The 17,038-nt window shown below is 39.6% G+C and overlaps 1 protein-coding gene across 1 annotated transcript in view; it reads right to left on the minus strand.

Moving 5' to 3' along the window:
• Positions 1–7,997: 7,997 nt before the first annotated feature.
• LOC124544928 (UDP-glucosyltransferase 2-like) overlaps positions 7,998–17,038 on the minus strand; it is a 105,652-nt gene continuing 96,611 nt past the window's right edge. The window contains exons 5-6 of the mRNA XM_047123674.1: positions 14,820–15,039; positions 7,998–8,448 (exon numbers count right to left, since the gene is read on the minus strand). Of these exons, the coding sequence (XP_046979630.1) occupies positions 8,148–8,448; positions 14,820–15,039 (521 nt within the window). The 3' untranslated portion in view covers positions 7,998–8,147. The remainder of the gene's footprint in view (positions 8,449–14,819; positions 15,040–17,038) is intronic.

Below are 17,038 nucleotides of genomic sequence, written 5' to 3' on the forward strand. Positions count from 1 at the left end.
AAGCATTTCAGCTTTTGTTTTGCTAGCCTCAATTTCAATTCCTGTCTCATTTGCTAGGGACTGGACACTAACTTTGGTGCCACTAATGACTTTACATATGACCAGAATTCCTTTGGATTCTGTGAAAGATCATTTAATATGTTCTACTATGGTAGTCATAGAAGGCATTACAGATTGCTCTCTTAAGAGCCAAATGAGTTTCATTCAGAATCTCTCTGCCCATAGCCCTATACTTTGCTTTACACCTATTATGCAGTAATTTCTGCTTCTTTAGATGTATCTTTACAGTGACTGTAGGCCATGGAGTGTGCCTCCCACTACGAACCGTTCTACTGTGTACATATCTATCCAGTGCATGGTCAACTATTCTTTTAAACTTGAGCCAGAGTAACTCTGCATTCTCCTGCCTTTTCTGAAAGTATCAAGTTCCTCATTGAGACAAGACACTACAGCTTTTTTTATCTATTTTACTGAACATATATATTCTTCTGCTTGTTTTAGTAGTTCTTTGGTCATCATCATGGCCACAATCATGTGATGATCACTGATACCAGTTTTGATATGGACCTCCTCAAAGAGGTCAGGTCTACTTGTCACCATTAGATACAATATACTTCCATCAAGAGTGGTGTTTCTAACTATTTGTTCCAGATGGTTTTCAGAGAAGGCATTTAGTAAAGTTTCACAGGATGTCTTAGCTTGCACACTCCTAAAAAAGCTGCAATTTCCTGAATTAATTATTGGATGAATAAAGTCTCCACTGATGATTACAATATGACTGGGGAACTTACAGACACGTGAACTGAGGTTCTCTCTAAAATTTTTGGTTGTATCAGAATACAAGTCTGGAGGGCAGTAGAAGGATCCTGTAATGTTTTTCCCCAAAAATTTCACTGCTATCAATTCCCACCTCCATGAACCATGGACCTTGCTGTTGGTGGGGACGATTGGTGGCTCAGTAAGACAGATAGCCACACTGTAGGTGCAATCACAATGGAGGGGTATCTGTTGAAGCCAGACAAACTTGTGGTTCCTGAAGAGGGGCAGCAGCCTTTTCAGTAATTGCAGTGGCAACAGTCTGGATGACTGACTGATCTGGCCTTATAACATCAACCAAAACAGCATTGCTGTACTGGTACTGCGAATGGCTGAAAGCAAGGGGAAACAACAGCTACAATTTTTCCCGAGGGCATGAAGCTTTACTGTATGTTTAAATAATTATGGCATCATCTTGGGTAAAATGTTCCAGTGGTAAAATAGATCCCCATTTGGATCTCTGGGCAGAGACCACTCAGGAAGATGTCATTATGAGGAGAAAGGAAACTGGCATCCTACAGATTGGAGCATGGAATGTCAGATCCCTTAATCTGGCAGATTTTAAAAAATTTAAAAAGAGAAATGGATAGGTTAAAGTTAAATGTAGTGAAAATGTGTGATGTTTGGTGGCAGGAGGAACGGGACTTCTGGTCATGTGAATACAGGATTATAAATACAAAATCAAATGGGGGTAACAAAGGAGTAGATTTAATAATGAGCAAAAAATACGAACATGGATAAGCTAATACAAACAGCATAGTGAAAGCACAATTGTAGCCAAGATAGACATGAAGCCCATGCCTACAACAGTAGTACAAGTTTGCATGCTAAACAGATCAAGATATGAAGAGATGGAGAAATGTATGACAAGATAAAAGAAATTATTCAGATAGTTAAGGGTGACAAAAATGTAATAGTTATGGGGGACTGGAATTTGACAGTAAGAAAAGGAAGAAAAGGAAAAGTAGTATGTGAATATGGACTGGGGGTAAGAAATCAAAGAGGAAGCTGCTTTGTGGAATTTTGTACAGAGCATAACTTAATCATAGCTAACACTTGGTTTAAGAATCACGAAAGAAGGTTGTATGTGTGGAAGAGGCCTGGAGACACCTGAAGGTTTCAGAGTGATTACATAATGGTAAGACAGATTTCTGAACCAGGTTTTAAATTGTAATACATTTCCAGGTGCAGATGTGGACTCTGACCACAATTTATTGGTTATGAATGGTAGAGTAAAACTGAAGAAACTGCCAAACAGTAGGAATTTAAGGAGATGCAACCAGGATAAACTGAAAGAACCAGAGGTTGTTCAGAGTTTCAGGGGGAGTATTAGGGAACAATCGACAAGAACAGGGGGAAGGAAACAGAAAGAAGAATGTGTAGCTCTCCAGAGGTGAAATAGTGAAGGCAGCAGAGGATCAAACAGGTAAAAAGACAAGAGATACTGAATTTAACTAATGAAAGGAAAAAATATAAATTTACAGCAAATGAAACAGGTGAAAGGAATACAAATGTGATTCTTGAGTTTCTCCTGGTGTATTTGATAATCAAAATATCCACGGGTGTACTGCCGGTCTACAGTGTCCAACGGGCACAATATTTAGGCGATCATACATGTCACCATCATCAGTCCGTCAGTTCACCTGATGATGGTGACATGTATGATCGCCGAAATATTGTGCCCGTTGGACACTGTAGACCAGCAGTACACCCATGGATATCTTGATTAGGAATACAAACGTCTAAAAAATTAGACTGCCAGGAAGTGAGAAATGGCTAATCAGGAATGGCTAGAGGACAAATTTAAGGACGTAGAAGCATGTATCACTAGGGGTAAGATAGATACCACCTACAGGAAAATTAAAGAGATCTTTGTAGAAAAGAGAACCACATGTATGAATATTAAGAGCTCAGCTGAAAAACCAGTCCTAAGCAAAGAAGGGAAAGCAGAAAGGTGGAAGGAGTATCTAGAGGGTCTACACAAGGGTGTTGTACTTGAGAGCAATAGTACGGAAATGAGAGAGGATGTAGAGGAAGGTGAGATGGGAAATGTGATACTGTGTGAAGAATTTGACAGAGCCCTGAAAGACTTAAAACAAAACAAGGTCCCATGAGTAGATAACATACTGTTAGAACTACTGATAGCCTTGAGAGAGTCAGCCATAACAAAACTCTTCCTTCTGGTGAGCAAGATATATGAGATAGGCGAAGTACCCTCCAGAAAGAATGTAATAATTCCAATCCCAAAGAAAGTAGGTGTTGACAGGTGTGAAAATTACCAAACTATCAGTTTAATAAGTTATGGTTGCAAAATATTAACACTAATTCTTTACTACAAATGGAAAAGCTGATAGAGGCCAACCTCGGGGAAGATCAGTTTGGATTCTGTAGAATTTTTGGAATACACGAGGCAGTACTGATCCTACAACGTATCATAGAAGCTAGGTTAAGGAAAGGCAAACCTACATTTCTAGCATTTATAGACTTACAGAAAGCTTTTGATAATGTTGACTGGAATACTCTCTTTCAAATTCTGAAGGTGGCAGGGGTAAAATACAGGGAGTGAAAGGCCTTTTACAATTTGGCAGTTATAAGAGGTGAGGGGCACGGAAGGGAAGCAGTGGTTGAGAAGGAAGTGAGACACAGATGTAGCCTATGCCTGATGTTATTCAACTTTTATATTGAGCAAGCAATAAAGGAAACAAGAGAAAGATTTGAAGTAGGAATTAAAATCCAGGGAGAAGAAATAAAAACTTTGATATTTATCAGTAGCCTTATAAATCTGTCAGAGACTGCAAAGAACTTGGAAGAACAGCTGAATGGAATGAGACAGTGTCATGAGAGGAGGATATAAAGTGAACATCAACAAAAGCAAAATGAGGATAAGGGAAGGAAGCCAGATTAAATCAGGTGAAGGAGAGCTGCATCAAACCAGTCTTTGGAATGAAGACCACAACATCAGTTCCAGGTTTCAACCAGCTTTCTGTACCTAATATTGTGTGAGCTTCCCTGTTTTTCATAAGCACTTCAAACTCTGGCTCTATGTTGACTCTCTCCTGTGTGAGGCATTTCTTTCTATCTTACACTGATGCTTCTGGTTTTCCTACAGCTATCATTATCTGGATGGGATGGAGAGTTGCCTAATCTAAAAAAAACCTTTCTGCGTACTCCACACACTCTCAGCTACCTGAGTAGCAGCCTATAATGTGTAGTGCACACCTGTCTTTTTAGAGGAACCCTACAGTTCTCAACGCTTTCGTGCAAGTCTAGGAAGCTGCAGCCTAGAATCTCACAGAACCTCGAAGTCTCTGGTTCAGTCCTTCCACTCAACTCAGAATAGACGGGTCACAATCAGATCTGGGGGCAATGCTGCCAAATTGTGAGCTTCATTGAAACTTAATGCACAAGGACAGTCTTCTCAACCTTCTCTGGCAGTTGCTGGAATGACCCAAGAATGACCTCTGAACTCAGACAACAGGCATCATTTGTTCCAACATGTGCCACAATCTGCAGTTGGTTGCACCCTGTTCCTCAGTGGCTGCTGGAATAACCTCTTCAACATGTTGAGTGAGGCCCCCAGGCATACATACTGAGGACGCCTGCTGTCATTTCCTATCCCTTGGTGCCATTTCCCTACAGGAAACTGTATAAATTTGGAAAGAGGATTAAACTCAGGGTGAAGAAATAAAAGCTTTGCAGTCTGCTGATAATACTGCACTTCTGTCTGATGCAGAAAGGGACTTGGAAGAGCAGTTGAAGAGAATGGGTAGTGTCTTGAAGAGAATTTCCAAGATGAGTACCAACAAAAGTAAAACACATGTAATGGAATGCAGTTGAATTAAATAATAAATGCTGATACAGTTAAATTAGAAGATGAGAGAATTAAGGTGGTCTATGTGGTTTGCTCTTGGGCAGTAAAATAATTGACTATGACTGAAGTAGAGAGGATATAAAATGCAGACTAGCAACAGCAAGAAAAGCAGTTCTGAGAAAGAAGAATTTCCTAATGTCTAATATACAGGGTGGTCATAATTAAACTTTTACTTATCTTGTGTAGATAGAAAACTATTTACCATACGGGTACGAAACTTCATAGGAATGATGTTCAGACAGTGCACTGCAGGATTTGCATTGTTAGTCGTGTTACTGTCACAACTTGCTGTTAGGCACTGGTATTGGTACTGGTATGGCAACATAGGGCTGAAACCCAACTATCAGTGTGTATTACAGTCGCAGAGAGTCAAAAAGCGGTGTGAGCAAGGCGAGCAGGGATTTAGTCGTAAAGCGGTTTTATCAAAGCAACAGCAACATTGCTGCTGCTCTTTTTGTCAGTATCAGTGCTTTAAAGGGATACAGGGAGGTCCTCATCTGCACTAGGGTTGAAGAACACAATTAAGAGCTTTAATTAACTGATGATTTGGGACTCCTGGCAGAGGTCGACAGCCACTTGTGCCACATATTGTTGAAATTACTGTTGCCATTGTTGAGACTGATTGACGCATGTGCGATCTTCAAGAAATGCATCAGCTATGTCACAACAGCTGAGCATTCAGTGACCCACGGTTTAAAAAGTGCTGCAGAATCTTATCTCTAGTATGGTTACAGGCTATTGTGGATGGAGATGGTCATCACAATGAGCAGCGTTTGTAACCTGGAACATAAACGTGGTGTGCTGGTAACAAAAGTTACCCTCTCATCTGGAAATTAAAATGTTTCTTGCAATAGCTTATTCATTATTTCTCTTCTGAATGACTTTACAATTGTCTCAACAGTTTCATTGTCCTGTTATCAATTGTTTTCATGGTGGTTGTGTCAAGTAGTGAAAGTTTAATTATAGCCAAGCTGTATATTTAAGTGTTAGGAAGTCTCTTCTGAAGGTATTTTAATGGTGTGTAGCCTTGTACAGAAGTGAAATATGGACAATACACAGTACAGATAAGAAGAGAGTAGTAGGTTTTGAAATGTGCTGGTACAAATAATGCTGGAAATTATGTAAGTAGAGCAAATAACTAATGAGGACATACTGAACTGTATTGGAATAGGTGAAATCTATGGCATTATTTGATTAAAAGAAGGGATCAGTTAAAAGAACACATCTTGAGACATCAAGGGGAATCTTGTCGCAACTTGTTTCCAAAAACAGAGGTGTTAGTTGTTATAAACACATACATTCTAAAAGCCATATTGCTTGTGAAAAGACTGCACCCAAACATTTATTCAGATTTCCACCAGTACAATACTAGAAATAAAGAAAGATTTTACATTGGCAGCCACAGAACAACACTTTACGAAAAGGGGCCTCAGCACGCAGGTATAAAATTAGCTAATGCACTGCCTGGTGCAGTCATGGCTCTTCCTACAATTACACTGAAACATCAGCTTAAGAAATTTTTAGTAAAACACACTTTCTACTCATTAGAAGAGTGCCATACTTATATGAAGAACAGCAAATGCTTTGTGAAATTATGTGAATAGAAATCAGTAAACATCTTATTGTAATTTTGTTGTAAATTAATGACATATTCAGAAGAATGTGTCTTGTGTATTGTATAAATAACTTTAATCATTACCGTTTCTTTGTACATGTGCAGTGTCCCATTCAATGTTGAATAAAGCTATTATTATTATTATTATTATTATTATTATTATTATTAGTAGTAGTAGTAGTAGTAGTAGTAGTAGTGGTGGTAGTAGTAGTATTAGTATTAGTATTATTAATCATTGTAGTGGAAAAGAGAGAGAGACAGAAAATTGTAGAGGGAGACCAAGCATTGCACACTGCTTCATATTAATGTGTTTTGAAGCAGTTATGCAGGCTTGCACAGGATGTACTAACATTTAGAGCTGCACCAAACTGGTCTTTGGACTAAAGATTATACCAACAATTGCTGGAGATCATGTGCCATTATCAGAAGATCACTGTCACTTCAGCTGACATAGCAGGCCTCTGCCACCATCCATATAGGAGGATTAGTGGCTCAGCATGTCCATGCTGAACAAAGCCCACTTCCCCAGGATTCAATCTGGCGTCCACAGCGAACAACAGACAAGCCCCTGGGTATGGCCAGGAATGGTATGTTACAAGGGGCAGGGGCACTCCATGTTGACAGTGAATCGAGTTCAAGGAACAACAGGACTGAAACACTTTGCTTCCTTTGCTACACATCTACATCTACATCTACATCTACATCTACATTTATACTCCGCAAGCCACCCAACAGTGTGTGGCGGAGGGCACTTTATTTGCCACTGTCATTACCTCCCTTTTCTGTTCCAGTCGCGTATGGTTTGCGGGAAGAACGACTGTCTGAAAGCCTCCGTGCGCGCTCGAATCTCTCTAATTTTACATTCGTGATCTCCTCGGGAGGTATAACTAGGGGGAAGCAATATATTCGATACCTCATCCAGAAATGCACTCTCTTGAAACCTGGCGAGCAAGCTACACCGCAATGCAGAGCGCCTCTTTTGCAGAGTCTGCCACTTGAGTTTGCTAAACATCTCCGTAACGCTATCACGGTTACCAAATAACCCAGTGACGAAACGCGCCGCTCTTCTTTGGATCTTCTCTATCTCCTCCGTCAACCCGATCTGGTACAGATCCCACACTGATGAGCAATACTCAAGTATAGGTCGAACGAATATTTTGTAAGCCACCTTTTTGTTGATGGACTACAGTTTCTAAGGACTCTCCCAATCAATCTCAACCTGGCACCCACCTTCCCAACAATTAATTTTATATGATCATTCCACTTCAAATCGTTCCGTAGCCATACTCTCAGATATTTTATGTAAGTAACTGCTACCAGTGTTTGTTCCGCTATCATATAATCATACAATAAAGGATCGTTATTTCTACATATTCGCAATACATTACATTTGTCTATGTTAAGGGTCAGTTGCCACTCCCTGCACCAAGTGCCTATCTGCTGCAGATCTCCCTGCATTTCGCTACAATTTTCTAATGCTGCAACTTCTCTGTATACTACAGCATAATCCGCGAAAAGCCGCATGGAACTTCTAACACTATCACATTGAGGTTTACCAGTTAGCCTTAATCAGATGTTTTCTTTGAGAATTAATAATAAACATGTTTCATAATGTTGGTCTCTCTGTGTTATATTCAACCACAAGATCACCACAAGGCTTCCTAATTTAATTTGTAAAAAGAATACACACATATATTCATATGAACAGTAAAAAATTTATTTCTCCTCTCTTACAGTATGATCCAGTAGCTTAAGTTAAACACTGTTAATAAGTAATTACTACGATTTCCTGAGATATTTTGTATAATCCATATAGCATTCTGTTTTATCAACAGAAAAAAACATTCATTCATTTTTAGTGTTTTTCTTTTTCTTTGTTACTTTGTCACTTTTCCGGAAGAAGGTCCTTATTAATAATTTTACTGCTACAACTACTATTACCAAAACACTTAAGGCGCACAGCAGGATGAAGGCGATGACATCCAGCAGCAGGTACTGGTACCAGGCGAGGTCCAGTGCTGCCGACCTCAGGTGGTAGGCCCCCCTGTGACGTAGGACGTACTCCACCCAGTACACGGCCCTGTCCAGGGGCTTCTCTGGCCGGTCGTGGAACAGCTGCGAATACTTCCTCGCATTCTGCATATAGCTGTAACATTACAAGACATCCAAATTAAGCAGCTCTGTATTAGAGTAGAGATTAATAGCACGAAGAAAGAAAAACAGTCTCGATTGCAGCGTTAAAATTTTTTACTGTTTCCCAATGACTCTTTTCACCTTTATATAGGCACCTTTGGACTGGTTGACATTCGGCAGCGATAAGTAAATGTGATGCCTCACATAAAATATCCCAGGAGGTAAATGCCCCTTGTTAAAGTTTTAAAAACACTGTGTGGTGTCCGTATTACAGCATACAGTGCAGTCCAATGCAAACCAAATGGATCAGGCCTACAGTAAAGCTTTACCTCACAAACATGCCACAAGAGTTGTGCATATTCTGGTTGCACACATCACACATGACATGCACTATACCTCCAGCACATTTATGATGTAGAGCTTTACTGTGGCCACAATCTCATTCAGTGCGCATTGGACTGTATCACATGCCGTAATGATGACACCACACAATGTTTTTAAAAGCTTTGACAAGAGGCTGCTGGGGTATTTTATGAGCAATATCACTTTTACTCATTGCTGCCAAATATCAGCCAATCTGAAGATGCCTAAATGAATGTGAAACACGTCACTGGGAAATAATAAAAAACTTTAACATCGCAACCAACACTGTTTGTTTCTTCATATCTCACATACTGGCTACTGTACCAACCCCGTTACGCACTGGGAAAAGTTTTAGAAATGAATATAATTCATGAGTAGCATTTGTGCCTGGTAATGTGCATCAATACGTACCTGCAAAAGGAAACAGAGATTTGGATTTCACTATTTGATGTTCCATAGGACTGTCTGGAATTGTTATCACACCTATTTTTTTCAGAAAAATATGCAGACTGTGCTTGTAGCTTTCCAGATTCAGCAGCAACAGTCCAAAACCAAATTCAAGAGTCATGAAATAAAAGCCTCAGCTTTGGAGTAGGTGGCCGCCCTCCACCCACCAGCCAGGTGATCAGCAAGTTCATTACGCGAAACTCCTTCATGGCCACAATTCCAGAGGAAATCAACTGAACAAGCAGCATCACCAAGAAGGTTGTGGATGGCAGAGAGCAAGGAGTGGCAGGAAAAACTGAGCAATAGCCTGAAGGCTGCTCATTGAGTCCGTTCATAATGAAACCTGGGTGAGTGAGGACCATTTAACGCAGCAAAGGACCTGATAGACGCCCCTCAATTCCACAGTAAACACCCCCTCATGCCAAGCAAGAGACGGTGTTCTGGGCCAACAGAAGACATGAAAGCATATCCCATGTGATCGGTGGATTTAGAGCCATTGGTGTAAGGCATCCTGAAACTCCGAGGCTTTTGAGTCACGGGAGACATCCACCTGAATCCGGCCCAAAGGGATGCTTGGGAGAGAATTTGGGGAAGAGGGCAAGGAGGGTAGATGGAAGTCATGGTGAAGAGAAGCAAGCTGGAGCCCAACCAATAAACTCACCCAAGGGTGGTCAGTGGGCAGGTGATGGCCCAAGGCCATGAAAAGAATAGAATAGGAAGGGTGAACAAGGGAGCAGCAGACAGAGTTGGCATAGGAAACCAAGAGTTGGGACTGCTGATCTGAAAGGGGAGGAATCCCAGTGTCAACCAGAAAATTATCAACAGGGCTAGTGTGGAAGAGACCAGTTGCTGAACTGATACCACAATGGTGAACAGGGTCCAAGAGGAGCTGTGTGGAAGGGACAGTTGATCTATAAACTTGACAACCATGGTTCAGATGAGACAGATATAATGCCCAGTTGAAAAAGTGTAATATGAACATTAGTTTGCCTGTTTCAATTGATGTTTTGAAAGGTCAAATTGTGTTTTGAGGAGGTTGTTTTCATTTTACTTTTTCTGTTAGTGACAAACCTGCAGGTCAATGTTGGTTGACTGTTGCTCTGATATGTATTGATACTACCATCAAAAGTCTTGCTACATCATTGGAACAGATACCTCCTGGTGAGCTCTTGCGTGAGTGCTCTCCAGCCAGCTGTAAATTTTTCCAAGTCCGTGATCTTGGATTACATGTCAGCTCTAAGTAGCGTGTTTCGGGTAGCTGGCGCACAGTCGGCAGCATGCCTCATCACAGGATACATCATGCCTTCCGATGGAGGCCTACAGTTTACAAGTCTCTTTTGGATGTGGATACTGAATATAATATGAACATTAGTTCATCTGTTTCAATTGATGTTTTGTAAGGTCAGACTGTGTTTTGAGGTGGTCATTTTGATTTTACTTTTTCTGGTACTGACAATCCTGTGGGTCAATGTTGTGGAAGCCGGCGCACTTCAGACTCTTACTACTAACTGCCCCAGGACAAAGATTTACCTCTAACAACATGTAGCAAAGAAAATACTATCGTATATTGACCTATTTGTGTAAAATCATCTTTGAAACGTACATTTCAAAAATAAAGTACAAATAATTGTTCATCATTGCTTCACTTTTTAAGAACTCTTTAATCATTATCATAATCACATTAAGGGTTTATATATACTGACTTTGTACTTTCTTGTATAGTTGTATGGTAGGGGATTCTAGGTGTCTGCTATAAATAGCGTGTTTCTGGTAGCTAACCACAGCAAGGGCTGCCTAGCATGGCAGCCGTTGCCAGGAGCTCTGATGTTTTAAGAAGATAAGCAACCACTCCTAGGTACAAGTGAGGAGGGAACAGCTCAGTTATCAGAAGTGTGATCCCTTTGTCATCAGGGGGCTCAGCCAGACAGGTACATAACAGGCCCACCACATGGATCGGCTATATGTGCTGGTGACTTAGTGGGGGCAGAGGGGGGGGGCCATATCAGCAAAGGAAAAGAGAAAGGAAGGGGGGAAGAGGTATCCATGTCATAAATGCTAGGAAGGGAGTTCTTTCCAAATGGTTCACACTATGGAGAAAAAATTTAGGAGGAGGAGGTCAAAACCCAAAGAGAGACCAGAAATGCTAGTAAGGAAGGACGAAAAAGAAAAGGCAAGGGGAACAAAATCACAAGGAATACAGGAAAACAGGTGGATAACCTGGTTGACATAAGGAAGAACACCAAACGAAGGGAAGCAGGATGCATCAGGGAAGGAGAAAGGATGGGGAGGAAGGAGTATGGGGGAGGAAATGCTGCCCGGGAAGGAATAACGGGTTGCAATAGCTGGGCGGCCCTGTGGGCACCACCCACAAACTCAAAAATGGACCGTGAGGCCCCTACAGACTTCTGAAGTGATAACCTTGCTGCTGAGGGCAGTACATAATCAGCCAACTTACGATGCCCACAGAGCCTCCATAGACTCGTTGAAACAAGTATGTTATGAGATGGTGTGAATGAAGTGCATTCTTCACAATCTAATTCTAAACAAACTGATATGGTCTGTGGAAATTGTTCAACTAGTCAACAAATCATTCAAAGACCATTATAGTGATAAACAACATGAAAAAGTGTTGTTATAGAGGGAGGGGGAAACACTGTGATCTTCTGTCAGCATTTACCATTGGAAACCTTTAAAAACTATAGACCAGTTAAAAGTGTCCCATGTTCTTAAAGGAACCAGTACTGGCCCAAACCAGAAAAAAAGATACTGCAAATCTAAAGTGTAATGGCTGAATCGAACAAAACGTTGGAAAAGCAGATGCCAGGCTCATTTCATATGAAGTATCTAAAGGAAATATGTTTCATCCATCAAAGAAGTTGCTTAGAAAACACTTATTTGATCTATTCTTGAGCACTGCTCATTAGCCTGGAGATTTACCACATTGGCTTATATAAAAATACACAAACTGCTAAAAAGAGTGGCATGTTTGATCATGGGATCCTTTAACTGTCATGACAGCATTAGGGACTCAAAGTCCACTGGCAGATGCTACAAGAGGTGGTGTGGCTCACACAGAGGGTTAATGTTTAAATTTTGAAGTGGTATATTACTTCCTTTTGCATACATGTTGTGATATGACCATAAGGATAAAACAGGAGAAGCTAGGTCTCATATGGAGCTTTACCGACAATCATTCTTCCCACACTAATCTTGAATGGAACAGGAAAAAGAGGGTTGGGCATGGTAGAAGACAATGTTACCAGAAATACACTCTCATCCCACACCATAAGATTGCTTGTGGAGTATAGATGTACCAGTTGCAAGGTAACAGGGGATAATATGGAACTCTTTCAAGTAATTTAAAATTTAAAGCACAGCAGCAGAGATAATATGCTGGGCGAAATAGACCAGAAAATACTCATTTTGTGTTTTGATGGACGTTGTAGTTCCATTGGATAGTGTTTTGGTTTTCTTTTAATTGCAACGAATTATATAAGTGTGGTGATAATTTATAAAATTATATAATGTATTTAGATTTAAGTATTTAAATATTATAAAATATTGTAAATGAATTGTGGCCATGTTTAGCAATTATTTTGACTACTGTGGTGTCATGTGACCCGACTCAGGACTGTGGATATGAGCGGGAAAATCGTGGTCTTTTGTCGTTGGCCGTCGTGGTGATGAGTTGGGAGCTGTAAAGTGCCACGAGTGCAAGCATGGACGCCAGGGTATGTGAAGGAACAAAGTGAAAGTGTGTGGGTGCGAGACGAACAGTGTACGAATTGCACCGATTATTATTTGTGAACTTAAAAATGCATGGCCACAATGTTAAAGTGTTTCTTTTAAATAAATAAGTTTCAATCTGAATGTATATAGTTCAATTCACTGCTCTTCAAAAGCCAGCCAATATCAGACTCAATAATAGGGGCGCAAACGCAACCGTTTACTACCAACCCCCTTTACAGATGAGCCACGTGAAAAATAGGTAGTGAACGAGCCCGAGTTCAGTTGCACAGTTTTAACCACTAATGTGTCACTTTCAGACTATTTAATTGTAATAAACAGTGCCAAAAACTAAGCATTTTTGATAGATCTTCAAAACGCCTCTCACTTGAAATGGTGTATTTCTATGGTGGTACACTATCCCATACCACTAAACACGGAAATGAAGCTTCAGAAATTTGTATTCCAACAAGGCATCAGCTTGGTTTGGCCTGTGACATAGAAAAGTGATCTTTTGTCACATTTTGCCACATGTTGAGAAGATACAACATGCCTAATGATGTTGTCCATGCTTCTATACATCTGTGATGTGAAATTCTATGTTCGATTGTGTGAAATGTATGGAATTACTAGCATGTTACCAGCATGTTCAGTAAGTTACTGGTTTTGTGTGGAGGTCAGTTGAAGACCTGCAGTTTCTTCCCAGTAGAAACATTCTAGTAATTCCACATGTCACACAATCAAACAATGTGTGGAGCTTGGGTGAATAAACAAACCGAGCTAATGCTCAAGAGATACAAAACTGCGTATTTATACTAACGAGCATTGAAGCCATCTGGCTTGTGGACAGTCTCATACAATATGAACATTAACAGACCAATGCCTCATCAACTTGTGTTTTGTTTCTTGATATTAAATTCAATAATAAAAGCATACAAAACTTATTTAGCTAACATTATCTGAAAACAAAACTTTTTTTGTGTGTTATAATAGTGTCTTCTGTTGTTCACACCTGTTTGGAAGACAATTGGAAGTTTACATTGCTCATTGTGCAAGACTCACAAGGCCATTTGGTAAACAGTTGTGATAGTGACTTAAGTACAGGATAACAGCACAGTCAAAGTGATAAGAGAATATTACCAAAATAAAAAATTAAAATAAATAAATTCTTTGCGTAAAACTTGCTCCACAGCTTTATTTCAAGAAATCGTATTACCATAAGCTGCTGCTCATGAATAGTGCAGTATTGCATCTAGTTTTGCTAGGGGGTACCACTTTGAACCTGATGTAAAAATACATTTTAATGGAAACACTTTAGTAGGGTAAAATAACAAGTATAATGCCATATACAAGTTAACAGCAGTCTTGCTCCAGAAAATTTACATCAAAGCCTTTTGCACTGCTGATATGTGCTCTCACCATCACGTCACCTAACTTACTGATGTAGGTCATAGAACTGTGACAGAACTGTGATTTGGAGAACATGTGACAACAGTAAAGAAGGTTTTGATGAACTGTACATTTTCTTGACCAAGTCAACTTTTAACTTGGATAGGACACTGTACGTGAAATATGCTATAAAAATGATTTTATTATGTCTTTATATCAACTTGAAAATGGAAGTTCCTAACGATAGAGATTGTCAAAGCATTATTCATTAAAAGCAGCTTATGGTGGTCATAAGAATCACCTGAAGTCATTGAATCAGCTAATACTTAATTCATGATGGACATGGTGAATAGTATCCTCTGAAAGTGCTTTGTGAGTATAAGTTTCCTCAGTTGTTTTTAAATTTTTGAAACTGAACAAGTATACAGTACTTAATAGAAAAGATCTATGTAGAGATACCTAGGATTTGTGAGCACCTCATTTACGGCCCAACCAATGGACTCCTCAGTGATGTTATTCAGTGCCAGCATAATTGCATAGCCAGCACTTTGTGCCCTCAGGAGGTTGGACTCCTGGTCACCAAATATTGGAAACCCGAGAAGTGGAACTCCGGAATACAGTGCCTCCTGCATACTCATCACTCCCCCATGGGTGATGAAGAGCTTTAAATTCTTGTGAGCTGTGAAAGAAAAAAAGAAAATAAGCGCATAGAACTTTGTACATTTGAGGCATCAAATATTTCCATGCAATGTCTGTTCTGGTGATGTACTTCCAGTTGCAGCAAACGTATTGAGTTAGCTGAGAGAGAGAGAGAGAGAGAGAGAGAGAGAGAGAGAGAGAGAGAGAGAGAGCTCACAAGACAAAAGATATCAGTGTTTCAGTTTCCACAGTGAATTTAAGTTCTGGCATACATTATTTATCTGCCTGTCTAAACTGCTTATGTATTCTTGTGGTTCGTTTGTGAGACATAAGATGTTTTCACGTATCTGTACCATATCAAGCCACCCACATTCACAGATAATGGCAGCCGTCAGACACATAGTATACAGCAGGGGTGGCCAACCCACATGGTGCTGATTTTTAGCCCATAGAGCTGTTGTTTCATATGAACAAAAGATTTAACTTATTTAATGTAAAGCCCCAAAAGAGAATTCCAGGAAGCATCATTGGTATCACCTCTTATATCAATAGGAATATATCAGTTAATTGACTCAACTATCATTAGATTTTCTTCTCAATTTTTGTTTCAAAAAATTCAAAAAGTTGGATTTATTTTGAGATGCCCACATGTCTTCTTGAAGATACACAGCCCATCTTGGCAAAATGCAGCCAGCTAACAGCAAGAGTACTCATGAATTGCAAAGCAGAATACGTCTGTCACACTGCGCAAGTGAGTCGAACGTCAGACACAGCAAATATATTTACTTCAAACTTGCAATGCTACCAGCTGCAAACCTACATACCTCTGCTTGTATACATGGTGAACATTCTATCACAGTTGAATTTCCATCTGAGGTAAGTAAAGCCAGATTTTTTTTTCAATTAATCTCTGATGCCCACTTTAATTTTAGTAGGCTTGCCTTTATTTTATGCATTCAGTTAACGGTGATTAGTTATGGCAACTGATATTAGTACTAGTTTTTGTCTCAGTACTAATTTTTAAATTTATTAGTATAAAATAAATAAATACTTAATTGTAATAAAATATTTCACTGGTGACATTTAAGTGTTCCACATTAAAAACATAGAAAAAACCTCTTACTGGAGTTTCATCCACCCACCATATACAGCAACTAGTAATGCTACTGAATTTAAATTTGAAATAGTTTTAAGAAACGTTCATACCAAAAGAAGTCTAAATGTGGGTCAAAATTTTGAAGTAAGGCTGCTAGGTCAAGTGAAGCATCATGTGGAAGAAACTCACTTGCACATTCTAAAATAGTTTCCCATTTCCTTTGAATTCTCAGTTACTTATTAATGGTAAAAACATGTGTCTCTCTCTCTCAGGTCAAGAAGAAAACTTGGAATGGAGTCTGCTACTAAGGACATTGAATTTTTTATTTTTTATTTTTTTTGGTGGAGTTTTGTTTTAAACTAATATGCTTGCTATGTAATACACGTGTGTATGTTCCCATCATCATCATCATCATCTGACACCAAATGGCATTATGAGACTAAACATGCAGCTATGTTTCGTAAGTACAGAGGACTATTTCGGCAAAACCAGGGAAACAACTTAAAAAGAAAACTTTCTAGTCATCAGGAGAGAATTCAGAGTCAGTATGCCATGTAAAAGTGAGTTATGCATTAGCTATGATACTGCCAAAAAAATGAAAACATGCTTGGAGAACATCACTGAAATTGTGTGTCCAGAAAAGAGAAATGATTTTTCAAAAATGAACCTGTCTTGTCAACTATTAATGGACACATGGAAAATACTGGTTGGCTGGCTGGTTGGTTTTAAAGAGACCAAACTGCGAGGTCATCAATCCCTTCATCCTACACGTATCGAACCAGGAATAATCCTCACAAGAAGGATACAGAAGACAAATAATGGGGAGCCCAACTGTAAGCAAGATACAATGAGACAGAGAGGATGAGGGGAATGAGCGAGGGTAAGGCAGGTGACCTACTCTGTCCAGAACAGAGTTGGAGGTCCCTGGAGATCGTATGTCATT

This window comes from Schistocerca americana, chromosome 8 (genome assembly GCF_021461395.2).
Source record: "Schistocerca americana isolate TAMUIC-IGC-003095 chromosome 8, iqSchAmer2.1, whole genome shotgun sequence".
Lineage (NCBI taxonomy): Eukaryota > Metazoa > Arthropoda > Insecta > Orthoptera > Acrididae > Schistocerca > Schistocerca americana.